The 18,425-nt window shown below is 39.1% G+C and overlaps 1 protein-coding gene across 1 annotated transcript; it reads left to right on the forward strand.

Moving 5' to 3' along the window:
- Nucleotides 1–4,980: 4,980 nt before the first annotated feature.
- On the forward strand, nucleotides 4,981–9,134 carry LOC145434300 (uncharacterized). Its single transcript, XM_080311668.1, has 10 exons — nucleotides 4,981–5,954; nucleotides 6,253–6,348; nucleotides 6,527–6,667; nucleotides 6,853–6,944; nucleotides 7,167–7,293; nucleotides 7,380–7,539; nucleotides 7,714–7,868; nucleotides 8,062–8,495; nucleotides 8,558–8,674; nucleotides 8,793–9,134. The coding sequence occupies exons 1-10, from the start codon at nucleotides 5,853–5,855 to the stop codon at nucleotides 8,887–8,889; spliced, it is 1,521 nt and encodes a 506-aa protein (XP_080167794.1). The 5' UTR covers nucleotides 4,981–5,852; the 3' UTR covers nucleotides 8,890–9,134.
- The last annotated feature ends 9,291 nt before the right edge of the window (nucleotides 9,135–18,425 follow it).

Genomic DNA, 18,425 nt, shown 5'->3' on the forward strand with positions numbered 1-18,425 from the left:
TTCTTATGCTCTAATTCAAATTCTATCTAATTTGTCAAATGTTCCTATTCTCTAATTTTAATTCTAATATAATTTATCGTTTTCCTGAAAATGCCTCTTTGTCCGCGGCATTTTGCTGCGAATTTACAAGAATATCCCTCTCGCGCAAGGAAATCCAGTGCCAAGTAGTTATTGTGCGACGAATATTCGCCATTGGCATAGTAGCTTGTAGTCTGCGTTCAACATTCTAGTTTCGATCACAAACAGAACAGCAGCAAAGAATAAGAGATGGTTATCACATGCCGTTCTCTAAGCGTCTCGGTCCTGGTAGTGTCTGGGCCATTGTACGTCAAGGCAATATGACCTCGCGGGCCGCGTAATGGTGACTCCTGGTATAGTACAAAACGAGCAGCCAAGCTATGCACAGTAGTTAACCATTTTCATCGCTATGGGAATGCACTGCGATTCGATATGAATTTTTTGCCGTATTTCTTTCTCATTCACAATTCATTTAATTTCCAAGTTTTTGCGAATTCGGTGATTCTAATTCTAATCTAATTTGGAAAAAACTGTACAGCTCTAATTCTAATTCTAATGTAATTTGGAAAACGCTGTGTATCTCTAATTCTAATTCTAGTCTAATTTGGAAAAATCGTGTATCTCTAATTCTAATTTTAATCTAATTCGAAAAAAACTGTGTAGCTCTAATTCTAATTCTAATGTAATTCGGAAAAGCTGAAAATTTTCTAGTTGTCCAAGTCTGTAAGCATCCCATCAGGGTGTACGAGATGCATTGTGGAATTAGGCCTATATATTGTCGAATATTCTCTTGGCCAATTTATTCCACTGGAAAATAGTTTTCGCGCTACGCGCGATTTTATGTGAATGGGCTTTCTGATTTTAATATAGGTAACATCAGAAATAGTGTTAAAAATGGACAGGGGCTACGAGTAAACTTATTGATCGTTAAAAAGGTTAAGAAGCAATGGTATTACTATGGCTCAATAATGATTAATTTAAGTTGTTATTGATATGTTCCAATAATAATCGAAGACAAAATCTAACGCTGATTTAATTTGACTTTGGCAATGAGAGTAACAATAGCGTTATACTTATCACGACTATATCAAAACCAGGATTAGGCTACACCGCCCAAATGCTCTGATATCAGATCAATCTTGAGTAGATTTTAAAATATTCTACATAAAATAGCGGCACGTCAAAGGTCCACTAGCTTATATTATAACCGGACAATTTTACGATATCATGATGCATCTTCTCGAATGATGTCTATAACTCAATAAATAAATAAAAATTATGCCCGACACAAAAACAATTTTATTGAAATATTTGAAAATGTGATTTTTTCCGTGTCAAGCGTGAATAGTACAATACTAAATTACATTTCCACGATGTTTGTGGAATGCCTGTCTGCAAGGTCCCGTCAAATAAGGCCTACTTGGAAATTATACATTGAATATCCCTATTATCGATGCTGCGGCCCGCGGCGTCATCAAAAACTAGGAAATTGGCCTCGAGCACATTTGAGTTTGAGACCTCTGGTGTAGATCATAATATTCTCCTTGCAAAATTGACGCGTTACGGATTCCGGGCCCCACAACCGGATCTCATGAAAAGCTACCTCACTGGACGCCAAAAATGGTCTCAATCACTAACATCTTGTCCTCTCCTCAACTAGTTACCTGTGGTGTACCCCAAGGCTCAGTGCTTGGGCCGGTCCTCTTCACCTTACATGTCAACGACATTTCTGAGTCCTCCTCATTGAATACCACACTGTTCCCAGATGATACTCACCTCTACTCTTGCTCATCCTCTAAGGCTAAGTTGGATGCCGTCACCAGTGACCAAATGCACAAAGTGCATGAGTGGACGGCCCTCAATAATCTCTGCGTCAACGCTGCGAAATCCCAGTTATTGGCCTTGAACCCCGAAAAATAATTAACCGTTACCGTCGCTGGTCAACTTATTTCCAACTCGGAATATGCGAAATACCTTGGGATTTTACTAGACTCGAATATGTCCTTAAAGAGTCACATTCAGTTGCAAGAAAAACAATTATCACGAGGCTGTGGTCTGTTCTACAGCCTTAGAGACTACATGCCAGTCTGGGTCCTTCTGATACTCTTTGAGTCATTTTTCCTATCGAAGTTACAATATGGCATCATCTGTTGGGGGGGGGGCGACCAGTAAAACTGCACTGAAGCCACTACAAAAACTACAACATCAGGTCCCCCGTATTATAGCCAGGGCCCCAAAGGGACCAGGATGTGTGTCCAACAAATCACTGCCCACGGCCACTGCTCCGAAAACTTCAATGACTTCTTTACCTCGGTATTAAAAGTGCATCAGTACGACACACGTGCGTCCATGTCGTCCTACTATCATATGGTTGAAAAAAAATATCATCGCTCTATCAAATATGCCGGACCTGAAGTGTGGAACAGTATCTCGCCGGCTATCCGTCAGTCGTCTAGCATTTCCACATTCAAGTCAAAATACAAGCAATTTCTGCTGAATGAATACTTGTCAGCCCTCACCATTTACCGGGCCATGACCCGACATATTGATCTCGCCTTCCGTCACTTGCCACCTTATATTATCTTCTTTTACTTTCATCCAGCAGTGTGCATGCCTCCTCTTTACATCGCCTAGGCCCAGGTAGGTGTCTGATCTTAAGACTACTCCTAGTCGTTTCGACATCCTCCTATCATTCATTGTATTGCAGTCTTGTGATGTTTTGAAGTGATGAAATTTTATGAATAAACTTGAACTTGAACTTGAACTTTATTGTGCCGGTAAATCTTGATAGCAGGTGTTTTTGCGAGGCCCGCGAACTGATCGGGTGGCGACTATATATGCGCAGAACCCAGTCTAATCTTGACGGTAAGGTAACGCAGTTATAAATCAAACACAGCCTTTGGTCAGCAAAGTAACCAAAAGAAGTAAGCTCGCCATTGAATATATACAGAGAAACAAAAGCGCCGATTGATAATAACGCATAGATTGAAGCGTGCGGTAATTAAATCGAAATAATCAAATAAGGAAATGCTTGTGAACAAGGGGCACACGAAAAGTTCTTCAAATAATAAACGTTAATTTGAACTTACTTTTGAAAGCACGGAATTTTCATTAGGTCTGACAAATCTCTAATTGAAAGGTTTCGAATATTCCAATATCTGGAAAATGAATAAGTGATTTCCTCTAGTTTTGATGTTTGCAAAATAGCATATATGTAACCATTCGGGAGATAGGCAATGAGGTTACTAAAAACCTGAAACCGATAAAGAAACAAGGACAACATAATCGGGATCGGCACACTCGATAGCGTGGTTCCGATAATTATTATAGCGACACTTTATCTAATTTTCTAGTCTTACCAGACTGGTGTTATTTAGTGACATTTTAGAAAGCTAGACAGGGAGCATCAAATTCGTTCGCACACGTTAGCGCAGTGTTTATAAATAATAATCTTGGAACAAATCCATCTCCAATTCAGGTTCAGTATATTCAATACAAAATTTAAGAGTCGCATGGAATTCACTTTATTGTCGCATTCTGATTCCCGCATGAACTTATCTGTTAAACATACAGATCGCGAGTAATTCGTTAATTAACAATGACAGTAAACACGGTCGCTCCTACACTATACAGGAGTTTTCATGAATTCGATTCAGTTTAAAACGGGGTCACCAACCTTTTTGAGAACAAGAGCTACTTCTTGGGTACTGATTAATGGGAAGGGCTACCAGTTACTCCTGCTACTACCTGTTTACCAGCACTTGGTTGAATTTCTTTATGTTTACATTCAGAGCACTCAGCAGGGTAAGAAAAGATCACTCTTCCTGGGACATACGCCAGTTCACGCGAGTTCAGTTGCGTTGTCGCAATAGGCGCTGAGTCGCCATTCTTCCCAGCGAGGCTCGGAAATAGTAACCAGATTCCCTTTCGGACTCCATGGGGGCGTTCGCATGTTCCTTAGGGTTGACTATGTGACCCATATTCAACTTCTCCACTTCGACCTTCAAATCTATCATTTTTGAATATTTGCTACATGTCAGCAATTATGGGCCACTCATCTGGTCCTGTTGAGCTACCTAGCGCCTGCGGGCACCGCGTTCGTGACCCATGGTTTAAAATAATGATCAAGATTGGGCACATCTACATCACGGTGTTTGTTTGTTTGTTTGTTTGTCTATTTCACATACAACAGTGGTGCTTATCGCCTGTTAAGGTCATGTGCACCACGACAATGCGTTTCTGATGTTCAGGACGTTTTTCCTTCGTAATCTTCCGGACGACTTCCGCACTCGCGCGCTCCCAACATCAGTTTATCTCTCTCTCACTCTCTTTTATGCACCCGGACTTGATCTTTTGCTGCCGACTTCTTACTGACTCGGCTCACCATCATTCTGGGATTTTTGAGACACTGCTATGGCAGCGAGTTTAGCGATGAGGAGCCCAGATAAATCTTCGACACAAAGAAGTTGGTCCGAACCTGGATTCGAACCACTGCCATTGGTATCGTGACGCTGGCGCTAAACATCACGGTGTTAAATCGGAGACAACCACATTAGTAAATTATGTTGCAGTAATTTCGTTCTTATGTACACTTGCAAGAATAATCAAGTAAGGCATCAATGAATCTGTATAGTTTTATGTAATAGATATTGTTAATATAATTAGCAAATCTTTATGATTCGATAGAACAGAGTAGCAAATGTTTATCACGGCGTTTTGTACATTGCCCGTTGATAAGCAAACACACCGAGAGAACTATACCGAAACAAGTTTCATTGTAACTAGAACATTTATGCTGGATGACTCATTGATAAAACAAAGGGAATCTCCGCATTCAGAAGGTATTTCAAGAGAGTATTTGCACATTTATTCGTAGAACTACAGCGTTGTGGCGAAAAAGACAAACGTTGTCTTCATCCCGAAACTTTAAAAAGCGGGATTCGAAATCTATCATCACATGGAGCGTGTGGCACGGGATAGCGGGTGTTCAAGGACTATGTTTCTTATTACAAGTATAGGGCTGTGCAAAATCAAGTATATGAGTGATTCAAATCCTAATAGTGTACAGTGTACGTACATTCGAGTACCACCCATTATGACGGAATAACAGTAGTAATTACTTGAAAAGTTGAAATATGTACTTGGGTTCAGTCACAGGGAAAGCGATGCAACCTGCACGCCATGCAAAATAATTTCGTATTACTGGACCATATGACTTTTCGTGGGGCTTTGTGTCATTATGAGAGCCGATCGGAAATTTCGTTCCGTGAATATCCGTAGCCTCGTGCAACTAGTTTTCCGACGCTGAGACTCGGTTTACTGAGGTTCCCAGGCTCCAACGATGGTATTAAAACTATATTTTTTGTTGTTAAAATACTACTTTTGGCGTGAATTGTCGTCACTGGAAAAAATGACTATTACTTTATACTCGACTCAAATCTTTACAATTGATATTCCACTCGGATTCGAGCGCAGGCATCGCCATGGCTAGTCCTACTTACAAAGGGTGCTTCCACTGCACCATAATAATGTAACTACATTGACATTGCTACACAGTAGATTTTCACTCGTATATAAAACGGATAACGGTGCATTGTATAGAGAAAAGTAAAAATACATCCGGGTTCCAACATAATACCATGTCTAGTTATTTCTAGCGTATTTCGAAATTCTAAAATACAGGTGAACGTTCCAATCTCAGTTGAAAATTATGTGTAATCCATAAACCTATCCACGCGGGGTGATACTTAGAAAATATACATAAGGCTCAAACTCTCATTACAGATAAATTAGCGCGGTGTGCTTACCGATACAGCATCTAGGTTGTAGAAAAAATGACCACCAAGGAATTTCCACACGTTTATCGCTGTCATGAAGTGGAAAAGGCAGAAGTAATTGGTATTTACAAGCAGCACCAGCATGGTAAAGTATCTCATGTGAGTATCAGATAACAAAAATATATTGGACCATTTATGTAATCGTCAATTGTGTATGATTGATGAATCGGGTGCTCAACCCGGTGTACTATTATTTCTGACAGGACACATTCAGTAATCTATCTATTCCTGAACGTACGTCTAGCTAGGCTTTCATTATATCAAAAGCTTGTGATGTTTTTGAATTGATAAAAATTTCAATACATGACTGACTGACCGAAAAGTGCAGCAATAAAATACTATGTATGCATGTAATTCGTGGTATAGCACAAATTTAAATTTAATCCTTTTGTTTCAGTGTTACATTGTAACGGTCATTTGCAGCGACAAAAGTCAAATAACAGTATACCGAACATTGCGGCAAATCAAATCTTTTCAAAAGGATATTGCCCGGGTAAGTTATCGGCATTGGTGATTCCACAAGTAGCTTCGCCAGAAGAAAAATATATAACGTAGGAATTGGACAAATCGAAATAACGCCTTATTTTCAACGAAACTTCCAAAGAGCGATGATTTCACAAACATACATCGTCATTGAAATCTGACAATGTTGAAAATCATGCATATTTCAGACCCTCAAAGTTACTGGAGGAAATGACGATTCCAAACGAGATATGAAAAGAGTTGTGCAAGGACTGAACAACGCCCTCAGGTCGGGTCACGGGACAATGAGGAACTTCAAAATGATCGAAAGCTTGAATAATTTCTTCTCGGTACGTTACCTCTTGACGGATTCACTCCTCCAGTCCTTTTGTGTCGGCATTCGGCATCAACTAAACATAATTCTAGCACACCATGCCATGGGCTGTATATGATAAGCCATGAAAGCTAAGCCTACTTGATACAGTTCAGCATTCGCTCATTTCTTTACATTGAACTGCTACTCAATTTATCACAGGTGTCCACACGTTTCAAAGAGATGTCACAGTTACAAATTACAAAAAACTTTTTCAAGCCGTCCGAATGCGATGCGACTGCAGCGCAATGGAGGTAAGGGCTATGCTATATTAGTCAATGGGACATTGCTTACTCTTATGTAACGCTGTGCGTATATGCACACTATACGTGCGTATACGCACACGCACATCTTGTATTACATCTTGTTTAATATATATCTGGTTTCACCTGTGCTACACTTACACATGTACAGAATCCAACAGAAATACAATTGTTAGTACGTTATCAATCATGTGACAACTATGCATTTCACAGTAAAAAGGGAAACACCTACATATATGTACCACGAAATACGCGAAATGATAAAACCTCGGAATCAGTTGATAAGTGCGAAGACCCGAGACAAAGTATTCGTTTGGATAGTGCTGGCGAAGAGACACAGGTATATATAAAAGCGTAGGCCTTATAGTAAGCCAAAATAAATCTGGATGGTCGACTTATCAAAGTTAATTCCCTTTTAATGCACAGGACGATTCTGACAGTGATTCAAGCGGTAAAAGCCAATCCACGACAAATTCACACGCAGTCAGTTCTGTAGCAGCCGTAGACTACGGGAAAAAACTAATTTCAAATCACAAAGATGAGGAAGACGAAGTTGTGCAACATAATATGCAACATAATAAATCAGGTAAAAGTCAATACTAATACCACTGGATTGTTTTGGGGAGAATTGCAGAACTTCAGGTTCGTGGGACCTGTCGAGTGTTTTATTCCCTGCAGAAGCAAATATTTGATCAACGCAATTATTGCGTATATATGACCCGCTATAATGATGGCAGGCTACATTCTTTTCCTATTTCAGGGCGGCGTTTAATAGGAAGATCATCACAAAGTTGCGAACCTGATAAGTCATCAAGTGGCTTCGTACCAACGTCCCACTTGACGGAGTGCACCAGTGATGGATCTAACAATTCCTTCGATGCGATCGATGACAATTCGCATCTCTTTCCGGCTTTTGTAAGTAGCCCCAACATTTAATCTGTACTTGTCAATTACAAATGCTGTCAACCAATGTCATGATACTGGAAAGGCTAACAATTGGCAGGGTTCAAATACGAATTGGCCTGCAAGTATCATATTCGACACATTTTACTATGTCTTTGGTTTCAAACAGTTTCGGATATTATTTCATGGATCGCTTTCTATTCAGGCTCGTTCTACGCCAGCCCTTGATGACATGTTTGATTTGAGCCAATTGGAAGCAGATCTTGGTGCGGCATCATTGAAATTTAAAAAGTCAAGTGTCAGCAAAGCGCGCCAAGAACTCGATCATGAGATATCGAATGGATCTTCCGATAGCTCCGAAATATCCACAACATGCGACAGACTTGGGAAATCGATTAAAACAACGGAATTTCGTTCTGCGAAGTCTTCTCCGTTTGTACGACGACGGCAGCCAAACGCCCGGGGAAATTGGGAATTAAAATCTCGTCATCGAAACACGGTGGCTTTGTTAACTTCGGACACAATTTCCAGACCGGCTAACGGCTCAGTTGCTAATCGCCATTTCGAAGGCCGTATTTCGAACAGTACTGATAATTTGTTCCTAAGCTCGTCCACGCGAAACATCGCGAGTGAGATTGGGTAAGTAAGCTACGCGATCCTTACAAGCCATATCATTACGTTAATTTGTGACTTCCATTTAGTTGTGACTACATCTGTAAAGAATCTTTTAAAGCGACATCTTCCGATGAATTAAGTTTCACCAAAGGATCCGTCCTGAAAATTCTACGGCGAAACAAGAATGGCTGGTGGCTGGCAAGGTACATGTACTTTCGCAATAGACATGCACATCGGCATCAGCCTGCCTTTATCTCAAGACATAAAATATGATGTATCAAACTATCAATATAGACGTGACATACAACACCTGTTTTACAGCTATAAGGGCCGAACTGGAATCGTACCTGGAGTGCATCTGAAGCGATACGACGACCCGATTAGAACGTTGAGTCTACGAATGTTGAACACGATTTGAGTTGCGTCTGTATATAGAGAACCGTGCTCACCGAGTTGATGGATTCGAGAACCATGCGTATAGGGAACTGCAAACTTGCTAACATTGTTATCAATGATCCAGCGAAAGCTTTATTTTGGGAGTCATTGGGGCGGATGGACAGTTGGACACTGTTTACCTAAAGGAACAATCATTTGTATATTCGTGATGTGGATTATAATGTATATCTACCTATAGGTGAACTAAAGTTGTGTGTAATGTTTTGACATTTCTAACAAATATTTAGATATTATTGTAAGAAATACTTCCCACAAGGCAGCAAATGTCAAGATCATAGGCAACATCATAAACATCCGACAGAGGTGGTATGGTTTCACTCTAGTCACCATCAGAAACGAGTTAGTGAAACTGATATCCAGGGCGGAGATAATAAAGTTGGATTAGCAATAAAGTCGATTATTGCGTTCGTCAGGATTTATCAACCCAGGATTAAGGAAACCGGTTGATCGCAGCGCATAAAGTCAGTGTTAATCTCATGATTTAACAAACCGGAACAACTATGGATAAAGTTTCCTATAAAAACTGCGTACACTGCGTGGGCGTATACCATTCCTACCCACAAATATTTCCGATAATGAGCGTGCCGATTGTCTCCTAGGTAATGGCTTCACTAAACAATCAACGAATTATGTACCCGCCATTGCAAAGCGATATCAATATTCTATCATCCGTTTCTTAGCTGTACCGTACAAATCGGATGCACACGACTTTCATTTCGCGATGACGATAATTCGACATATTACAGTGGCAACAGGCTGCTGTTTCATTCAACTAATTGACAACTGACAGCGATAACGCGTTTCCGCATTATGATGCAACAGATAACGCCACTTGATTAAAAACTCTGGACGAAAAAAAGGGCGTGCATTTTGAGGTAATATATTGGAACCATTTGACTGGTCCGGCCCGCGAGTGATTTGAAGGTTTGAATCCGGCCCGCGACGCAAGTTGAGTTTGATACCCCTTCTCTAGTGTATGCCGTTTGTATGTTATTACATTCTGTCTGTGCTGTCAAAACGTAATATTGTTTTTGATAGTTTGACCGTTGATAAAAGTTCATTTTGCAGTTGAACAGGGTCGAGGTAACATTTGTTTAGCTTGCAATTTCTGTCTTTATTGATTCCTGACGAAGCGTCACGACAGCTCAGCTCCGCCTGCTGGGGTTTATAAATGGCGTAATATAAATAAATACATAGTTGTCAGTATAAGGTTGAAGTGTATAAATGTAAGTTGAGAGTGTAAGAAAATAATGTATCAAAATGAGATTCTTCACTTGATTTAACAATTTCATCAAGAATTGGGAGACCGAAAAAAAACTAGCATTGAATCAAAAATAAGCATATTGAGGTGCAACAGCAAAATGTTGGGACCTATTTTCAATACGACAATTGTTTGAATCTTATTTCTCTATGGTTGATCGTGCAGTCAGCCGTTTACAAATGAAAAGTCTTTGGGCTACTTATGGGGGAAGGTACAGTTGTGATATTTAAAATTTGAAGTATTCAGAGACGTCTCTAAGTACTGCATTGACAGCTCGTAATTCACAATTAAAGGGGCACTGCACTCTAAAAACGATGTGGTCTGCGTGACTGCTGGAGCGCGAAGTTGTTGCGGAAATTTCAATAAATTCCAGCTCCCTTACGGCGGCGTTCTAAAGAAAATGGCCGCGGCCAAAAATTTTTTTCGTTTTGCCCTTCAATTTGAGACCACATCATTTTTATAGTGCAGTGCCCCTTTAAGCAGAAAAAATCCGCTCAAATTTGGTTCGATACGCATACGCGTTTACGCGATACCGAGTTTTCGACATTATTTTCGAAATTTTCGCAAATCACATCATAACCAACAAACTAAAGCTTATATTGTAAAACTTCAAGTGTAGCCTACCCTTTAAGTGTAGAACATCGCTGATGTGAGGCTAAGTTTGATCAGTATTGGAGTTCTGCTGATACCAAAATTTCCTTCTGCAGGAAAACCATATCAACGAAAAATAGAAAGCTGAAAAAATTAACTTTGAATATTGAAAATTGTATTCGTGTAAAATTAGAAAAGGTCTAAATTCTGATAATTTTGCATCGTTCAGGCATGCTTAACCTGTAAACTCATTATCTATGATCGAATTTGCTCAAAAGGCAGGGTTTAAAGGTTTTAAAACCCTAGTGAGTTTTTCGTAGGCCTCTATCGCTTGTCATCAGTCTAAATACCGTAATCTGAGTCAAAAAGCGATTTTCACCCTTGTTCCCATCCAAACGATATATCTCTGCAAGTCGGGTTTTCTGCTCTTGATGAAATGCAATTAAAAAAAACGAACAAAAGTGTTGATATGCCTATGCCATGAGCACTAGAAGCACGGCTACTGCAACAAGTTAAAGATATCAACGTGGATTTCTTTAAATATGCACGGCGCATTTCATATAGTATGCAAGCTTGCTCATCCTTACTCCGATCAGGATGAATTCAGATTCGATGTGTTACGTGGGCTGGGGTGTATTGAGTAAACATTAACAGGGTGTACCATTCTGAAAAAGGCTGGCAATACTGTTCTACCTCCAGCTCTTTGAAGACGGATCGATCTCAGTAGGTTTCAAGAAGATGCTCATCGTTTTCGATTGTGCTAATTCGTCGTAATGTGTGACGACCTGTGGTAAGGTGGTGCACATTTTAATTCATATAATTATTTATAATCATATATTTCTATTGAGAGGAAATGTATATCCAATCTGAGGAACGCAATTCCAATGGAAGTTTCACGGGAGCACGGGTCAATCCTCCTCAAATTTCGGAAACATTGGCACAATGCGACTTTATTTTGTTGGTTACCCTAAAATCAATCTACGTCGTCACGTCATTGCTGTTATTTACTTTTTTTACCTCAGGCCTATCTAATTGTTATACAATTGAAGTTCTGTGTCTCCAAGAAGGTCATATAATGGTTACCATTTTTTGAAGGAGATCATCGAAGGTTTGCCCACTAAACTCGAATACGATTATTCGGTGAATACACACGAATCACCGGACACTTATAGTAATCATGATATTGACAAAAAAACTGAAAATGAATGAATGAAAAGTTGATCAACGTACCGAAAAGAAATTATTCAAACTGTCGATCATTTTCAACTTGCCCATTGTACCGCGACCTGATCGCATGGCGTTGTTTAATCCTCGTGAAACCTTTTTCAGAGAGCGTTTGGTGAGTCGTTAACGCCTCTTACTTTGTGACACTGAAATAAGATAGTATCACATCGAATAACGAAATTTACATCTGTCTGGATAAAGGATGGGTTATGCACTTTATAACGACTGCTGTCATTAATGTGAAACTAAGTATCGACATTTTTTGGATATTGCGTTTGGTTGTTTTGATGGGATATATATCATCCGGAATTGCTCATTCAATCTATATTGAAACTGGTTATATTAATTTATGTTGCTATATGTTCATTGTTCATGTTATATATATCAGTACATCTCGAGAGATCAATTTCAGGGAAACGGTCGTTATGGGTTTTTATTGGGGATTGTGTGAACGCGGGGTTCACGTTCGCGTTCTGTGTGTGAACCTGAGAAATTTAGAGGTTCACGTTTACAAACGAACCGTGGTATAGGTTCTGCACTGTGAACCTTTTTCATATATTACAATTTTCATGTCATTATAACATCTTTGGTTGAAAGTTATTGCATTTCAACTGCGGGCCACTCTATGCATGGCGCTGGCAGCATAAATAATGAACACTAAATGAGCATGCCCCCCTGACAATCTCAAAAATGTTACTTGCTTTATTACAAAAGTTTGCTCGAAATATCCAGCTAGTTCCGTTTGTGAATATTCAGTGACTGGCAGCTGTGAGCTTGACCCGCAATCACACAACATCAATAGCGAAATACGCTACATGTAGGTAGTCATTGATATCGCTGTCTAATGTAAAAAAGTTAGCAAGCGTACACGTTCAATCTCGATTTCATATGTTAATTGTATCATAAAAATCAATTCCGTGCGATTAGGGTGTTGTCTACTGCTGTATAACTTGTTAAAGGGGTAATATCGGTAGCAAGTATAGAACCCCGTTTTACACTCTGCTCTATATCAATGCAGCAACACTGAGACGCCGAATAGATTGTCCGGTCTGGCCTAGGCGTAAGCTTATATATTCCCTTGCAATTCTCGTCGAAATTGTTAACAAAGCGACGGAAGATATTGATTTTATGGAATTATTATATCATTTGATTGCCCCAGCTGATACATTTGGCGACGTTTAAAAAGTCAGTATGTACTTTAGCATTGTGGCATTATGTGTTCCGAGTCGTCGCTAGGTATCGTGTATACGTACATTATTATATCACTTCACTGAAATGTAGGGTTGGAATTAGCAATGTGACGTCACGTGACGTCATGAGGTTTACGTTCGCGTTCACACAGAACCTTTCAGAAAGGTTCGCACTCCCACGAACCTGAACCTTTCGGAGGTTCAAACCATCCCTGGTTTTTATGACACTTTTCAATGAAACAGAGTCAGCAGTAGGCCTATACTGGGCACGGTATTGTATCATGTATAAGTATATGGATAAAATATGATTTGAATTAGTGATTTGGATGTTGAAATAGTACACTATAGCTATATCTCTCTTGATCGCGGAAAGGCTACGTAGTTCTATTACCTAAGTCCGAAATAGTTCTAGAACGGAATGCAGGTGGAATTTGGTATTCGAAAATAAATTATGTTTACGAACCATCAGGCTTTTATTAGTATTTTCAATAAGTTAGATATGCCTTTTATTTGAGTTTTCGCTCGAAATTGAACATCTCAAAGCTCTATCTTTAACAACGGGAAACTTCAAATTGAAGCATGGAGATCACTTACCTGCATGATATCTTTTTGAAAACACCTAATTTGCCGTAATGTTCGGTACACCGTTACTTGACTTTTGTCGCTCCGAATACCCACCATAATGAAATGCTGCAAAATGGATTCCATATGATAGGCATGACAACGATTTGGATACATGATGATATGTGCTTTCTAAAGGCTCTGTAAGACAGCCAATCATTTGCCAATCATTGTTAAATCTTCGACTAGTGATCACGGTTATAGCTCAATATCATTTCAAGTCAATACTAACATGAGATATTTTATCATGTTGCTGTTTATGGAAACCGAGTACCCTTGCTTTTTCTGCATGGTGACATCCGCCGTCACTCCCGAATCCAGTTCCTGCCATTATCCTGGATGTTTTATCAATATATTCAACGTGAACTATAACTGATCTAGAATGAGAGATTCGATACTTATATATTTAGTGAATATCACGTCATATGATGGATAATATAATATTCAACTGGAGTGCTTTGTTGATGATTTGATAGTGGCGATCGTGACAGATGATAAAGATTATGATGAGATGTATAGATGCACAGAACGCAGACACCTTTTATCGAAATTTCACCCTGTTACAAATATTAATACATACAATGTAGTATGTGTAAACGGCCAAGCAATTGATGAAGATCTATAGCCCACACGCATTTTCAATGCTAGGACAATCCATCGTTAAAACCAACCTCATAGTGTTGCAAAAGCAGTCGCACCGTAAAACCGTATATACTTGAAATTGTGGATGCTTTACATTTCTTATCCCAGCCAATCCTCATCCTTGTGACGACATTGAAACCTATCCAGTCATTAAAATGATCGTCGAGATTTGTGTTCAGTAAATGTTACATTCTTTGAAAAGTGCATCTGTAAATATTCGTCAGTCTCCAAATATGATCCGCGATTTGGAAATTATGAATACGGTATATTGAACCAATGTCAAAGTTACAAATGATTGTGTGGATATTTCTCTCAGCTGCACTCTATTTTACATATAAATGCGAAAACCCATGATGCAACCCTTGCGCCTGTTTACCACAGTTCGTAATAGGGATTGCATAATTGTTTACCTTCACCACAAAGCAGACCTATACAAAATAATATCAACTATATGGTTTTACAGCATTACTTTCCAAACTTGCTTGTGGAGCATTGGAAAAACTATAAAATATTCGCACCAGACATGCAAGACAAGAGCGTGACTCACGTGATAACGTGATCGACGAGCTTGATTATACGAACGACTGAAACGGGACTGTATTGATGAAAACATACCCGCATTTTGTCGCCAATATCAAGTAGTCTATCTCGTTTACAGCTTTTAATTCCTGTCGAAACAGAAAACAGCCGACCTCCTGAACTCATCCATATTTTGGTGGAAACTGCGTTTATAATCCGGTCGTTTCGTAAATTAATGAACAGTATTTCATCTCCTACACTCCTTCATCGCTTCCGATTGGATCAACTATCTTATAAAGACAATTTTGGGAAGTAATGTTGCAGTTAGGGTTGCATTTAAAACAAAAATCAATTTAAAACAAATATGTCTAAAACAAGACCCTAATTTAAAACATGTTTATTATTGTTGTTGTTTTTTAGCCATGACGTCACGAATATTCAATTGTGACGTCATAGTGGATTGACATTGACAATTGAAAATATAGGGTAAATATAGCTCCCATGACGAAATATCTGTACTATAGCTGTTGAACCGGTTGCCAGTGAACTCGGCACCTGGTGAACTCGGCACCTTCAACTCGGCACCTTGAACTCGGCACTTGGTGAACTCGGCACTTGATGAACTCGGCACTTCGTTTGATCGTAGATGCTGTGCGATCTCTATTGTTTCAAGTTTATGACAATACAATGTTCCCCATGACACCAATAAATGTCTCCCATGAACACATCGAAACTTATGAAGGCCAAAATAATCAGTCTTTGCCTTCAAAGAAACGGATATTATAAATTAAATATCGTCCTTCAACTATATTCTTTTAGCAGGATGTTTCCCTAATGTCACCCTTCAACCTTCTCCTGACCAGATACCCGTGACAAAATCACACCTTCCTATAATTAATCAGCTAATACAAAATCAGTATTGTTGTGTTGTATTGAACTTATAAAATCTCTAATAAACCTAACAGTTCAACTTATCAATAACTAATCAACTAATAAATAAGATATATATATTTTGCACGATCCTTGCATCTCATGGTTTGCATATGCACAGATCGTGTGTATGTGTATCACGAGTTGGGTGCATATGCCGCAAAAACATCAAGGACAATAATAAACTACGTCCTTTCCTTCCAAAGAATTGAGGCATGTTTTTTTTCATCTTCCTGGTGTAAGAACGATCGACCTTAGTCGTCAAACAGCATATCTCCTCCTCTTTGCGATACAACCTCCAATATTTTATTAGTTGACTCAATGAGATCATCTTCCTGCAAACAGGATTATAAGTTAAAATCTGACCACTCATATCGAATTAATTAGCACTATTCAACTTACCTGGTTGTTAAGATCGGCTACCGGTAGCGGCCCCACTTCAATCTCAACGGCACCTTCCTGCAAACAAAATTTAGTTAAAATCTCATAGCTCACATCGAATTAATTAGCACCATTCGACTTACCTGGTTGTAAAGATCGACTACCAGTAGCGGCCCCACTTCAATCTCAACGCATATGTCCGTCCATGTCCATCGCATATATCAATCATGAATCATTCCCTCTATCCGTCACATTAGCAATAGATGCACCGAGTAGACCAACACCGACAGACGGCATTGTTGCGTCACAATACAAGCGCCGATTTCACCAGGTGCCGAGTTAAAGGTGCCGAGTTCACCAAGGGCCGAGTTCACTGGAAAGTAATGTTTGGAAAGTAATGCTGTAAAACCATATAGTTGATATTATTTTGTATAGGTCTGCTTTGTGGTGAAGGTAAACAATTATGCAATCCCTATTACGAACTGTGGTAAACAGGCGCAAGGGTTGCATCATGGGTTTTCGCATTTATATGTAAAATAGAGTGCAGCTGAGAGAAATATCCACACAATCATTTGTAACTTTGACATTGGTTCAATATACCGTATTCATAATTTCCAAATCGCGAATCATATTTGGAGACTGACGAATATTTATAGATGCACTTTTCAAAGAATGTAACATTTACTGAACACAAATCTCGACGATCATTTTAATGACTGGATAGGTTTCAATGTCGTCACAAGGATGAGGATTGGCTGGGATAAGAAATGTAAAGCATCCACAATTTCAAGTATATACGGTTTTACGGTGCGACTGCTTTTGCAACACTATCAGGTTGGTTTTAACGATGGATTGTCCTAGCATTGAAAATGCGTGTGGGCTATAGATCTTCATCAATTGCTTGGCCGTTTACACATACTACATTGTATGTATTAATATTTGTAACAGGGTGAAATTTCGATAAAAGGTGTCTGCGTTCTGTGCATCTATACATCTCATCATAATCTTTATCATCTGTCACGATCGCCACTATCAAATCATCAACAAAGCACTCCAGTTGAATATTATATTATCCATCATATGACGTGATATTCACTAAATATATAAGTATCGAATCTCTCATTCTAGATCAGTTATAGTTCACGTTGAATATATTGATAAAACATCCAGGATAATGGCAGGAACTGGATTCGGGAGTGACGGCGGATGTCACCATGCAGAAAAAGCAAGGGTACTCGGTTTCCATAAACAGCAACATGATAAAATATCTCATGTTAGTATTGACTTGAAATGATATTGAGCTATAACCGTGATCACTAGTCGAAGATTTAACAATGATTGGCAAATGATTGGCTGTCTTACAGAGCCTTTAGAAAGCACATATCATCATGTATCCAAATCGTTGTCATGCCTATCATATGGAATCCATTTTGCAGCATTTCATTATGGTGGGTATTCGGAGCGACAAAAGTCAAGTAACGGTGTACCGAACATTACGGCAAATTAGGTGTTTTCAAAAAGATATCATGCAGGTAAGTGATCTCCATGCTTCAATTTGAAGTTTCCCGTTGTTAAAGATAGAGCTTTGAGATGTTCAATTTCGAGCGAAAACTCAAATAAAAGGCATATCTAACTTATTGAAAATACTAATAAAAGCCTGATGGTTCGTAAACATAATTTATTTTCGAATACCAAATTCCACCTGCATTCCGTTCTAGAACTATTTCGGACTTAGGTAATAGAACTACGTAGCCTTTCCGCGATCAAGAGAGATATAGCTATAGTGTACTATTTCAACATCCAAATCACTAATTCAAATCATATTTTATCCATATACTTATACATGATACAATACCGTGCCCAGTATAGGCCTACTGCTGACTCTGTTTCATTGAAAAGTGTCATAAAAACCAGGGATGGTTTGAACCTCCGAAAGGTTCAGGTTCGTGGGAGTGCGAACCTTTCTGAAAGGTTCTGTGTGAACGCGAACGTAAACCTCATGACGTCACGTGACGTCACATTGCTAATTCCAACCCTACATTTCAGTGAAGTGATATAATAATGTACGTATACACGATACCTAGCGACGACTCGGAACACATAATGCCACAATGCTAAAGTACATACTGACTTTTTAAA

The sequence above is a fragment of the Botryllus schlosseri genome, chromosome 2 (assembly GCF_051294905.1).
Source record: "Botryllus schlosseri isolate E-star chromosome 2, Bs_hap1, whole genome shotgun sequence".
NCBI classification, from domain to species: domain Eukaryota; kingdom Metazoa; phylum Chordata; class Ascidiacea; order Stolidobranchia; family Styelidae; genus Botryllus; species Botryllus schlosseri.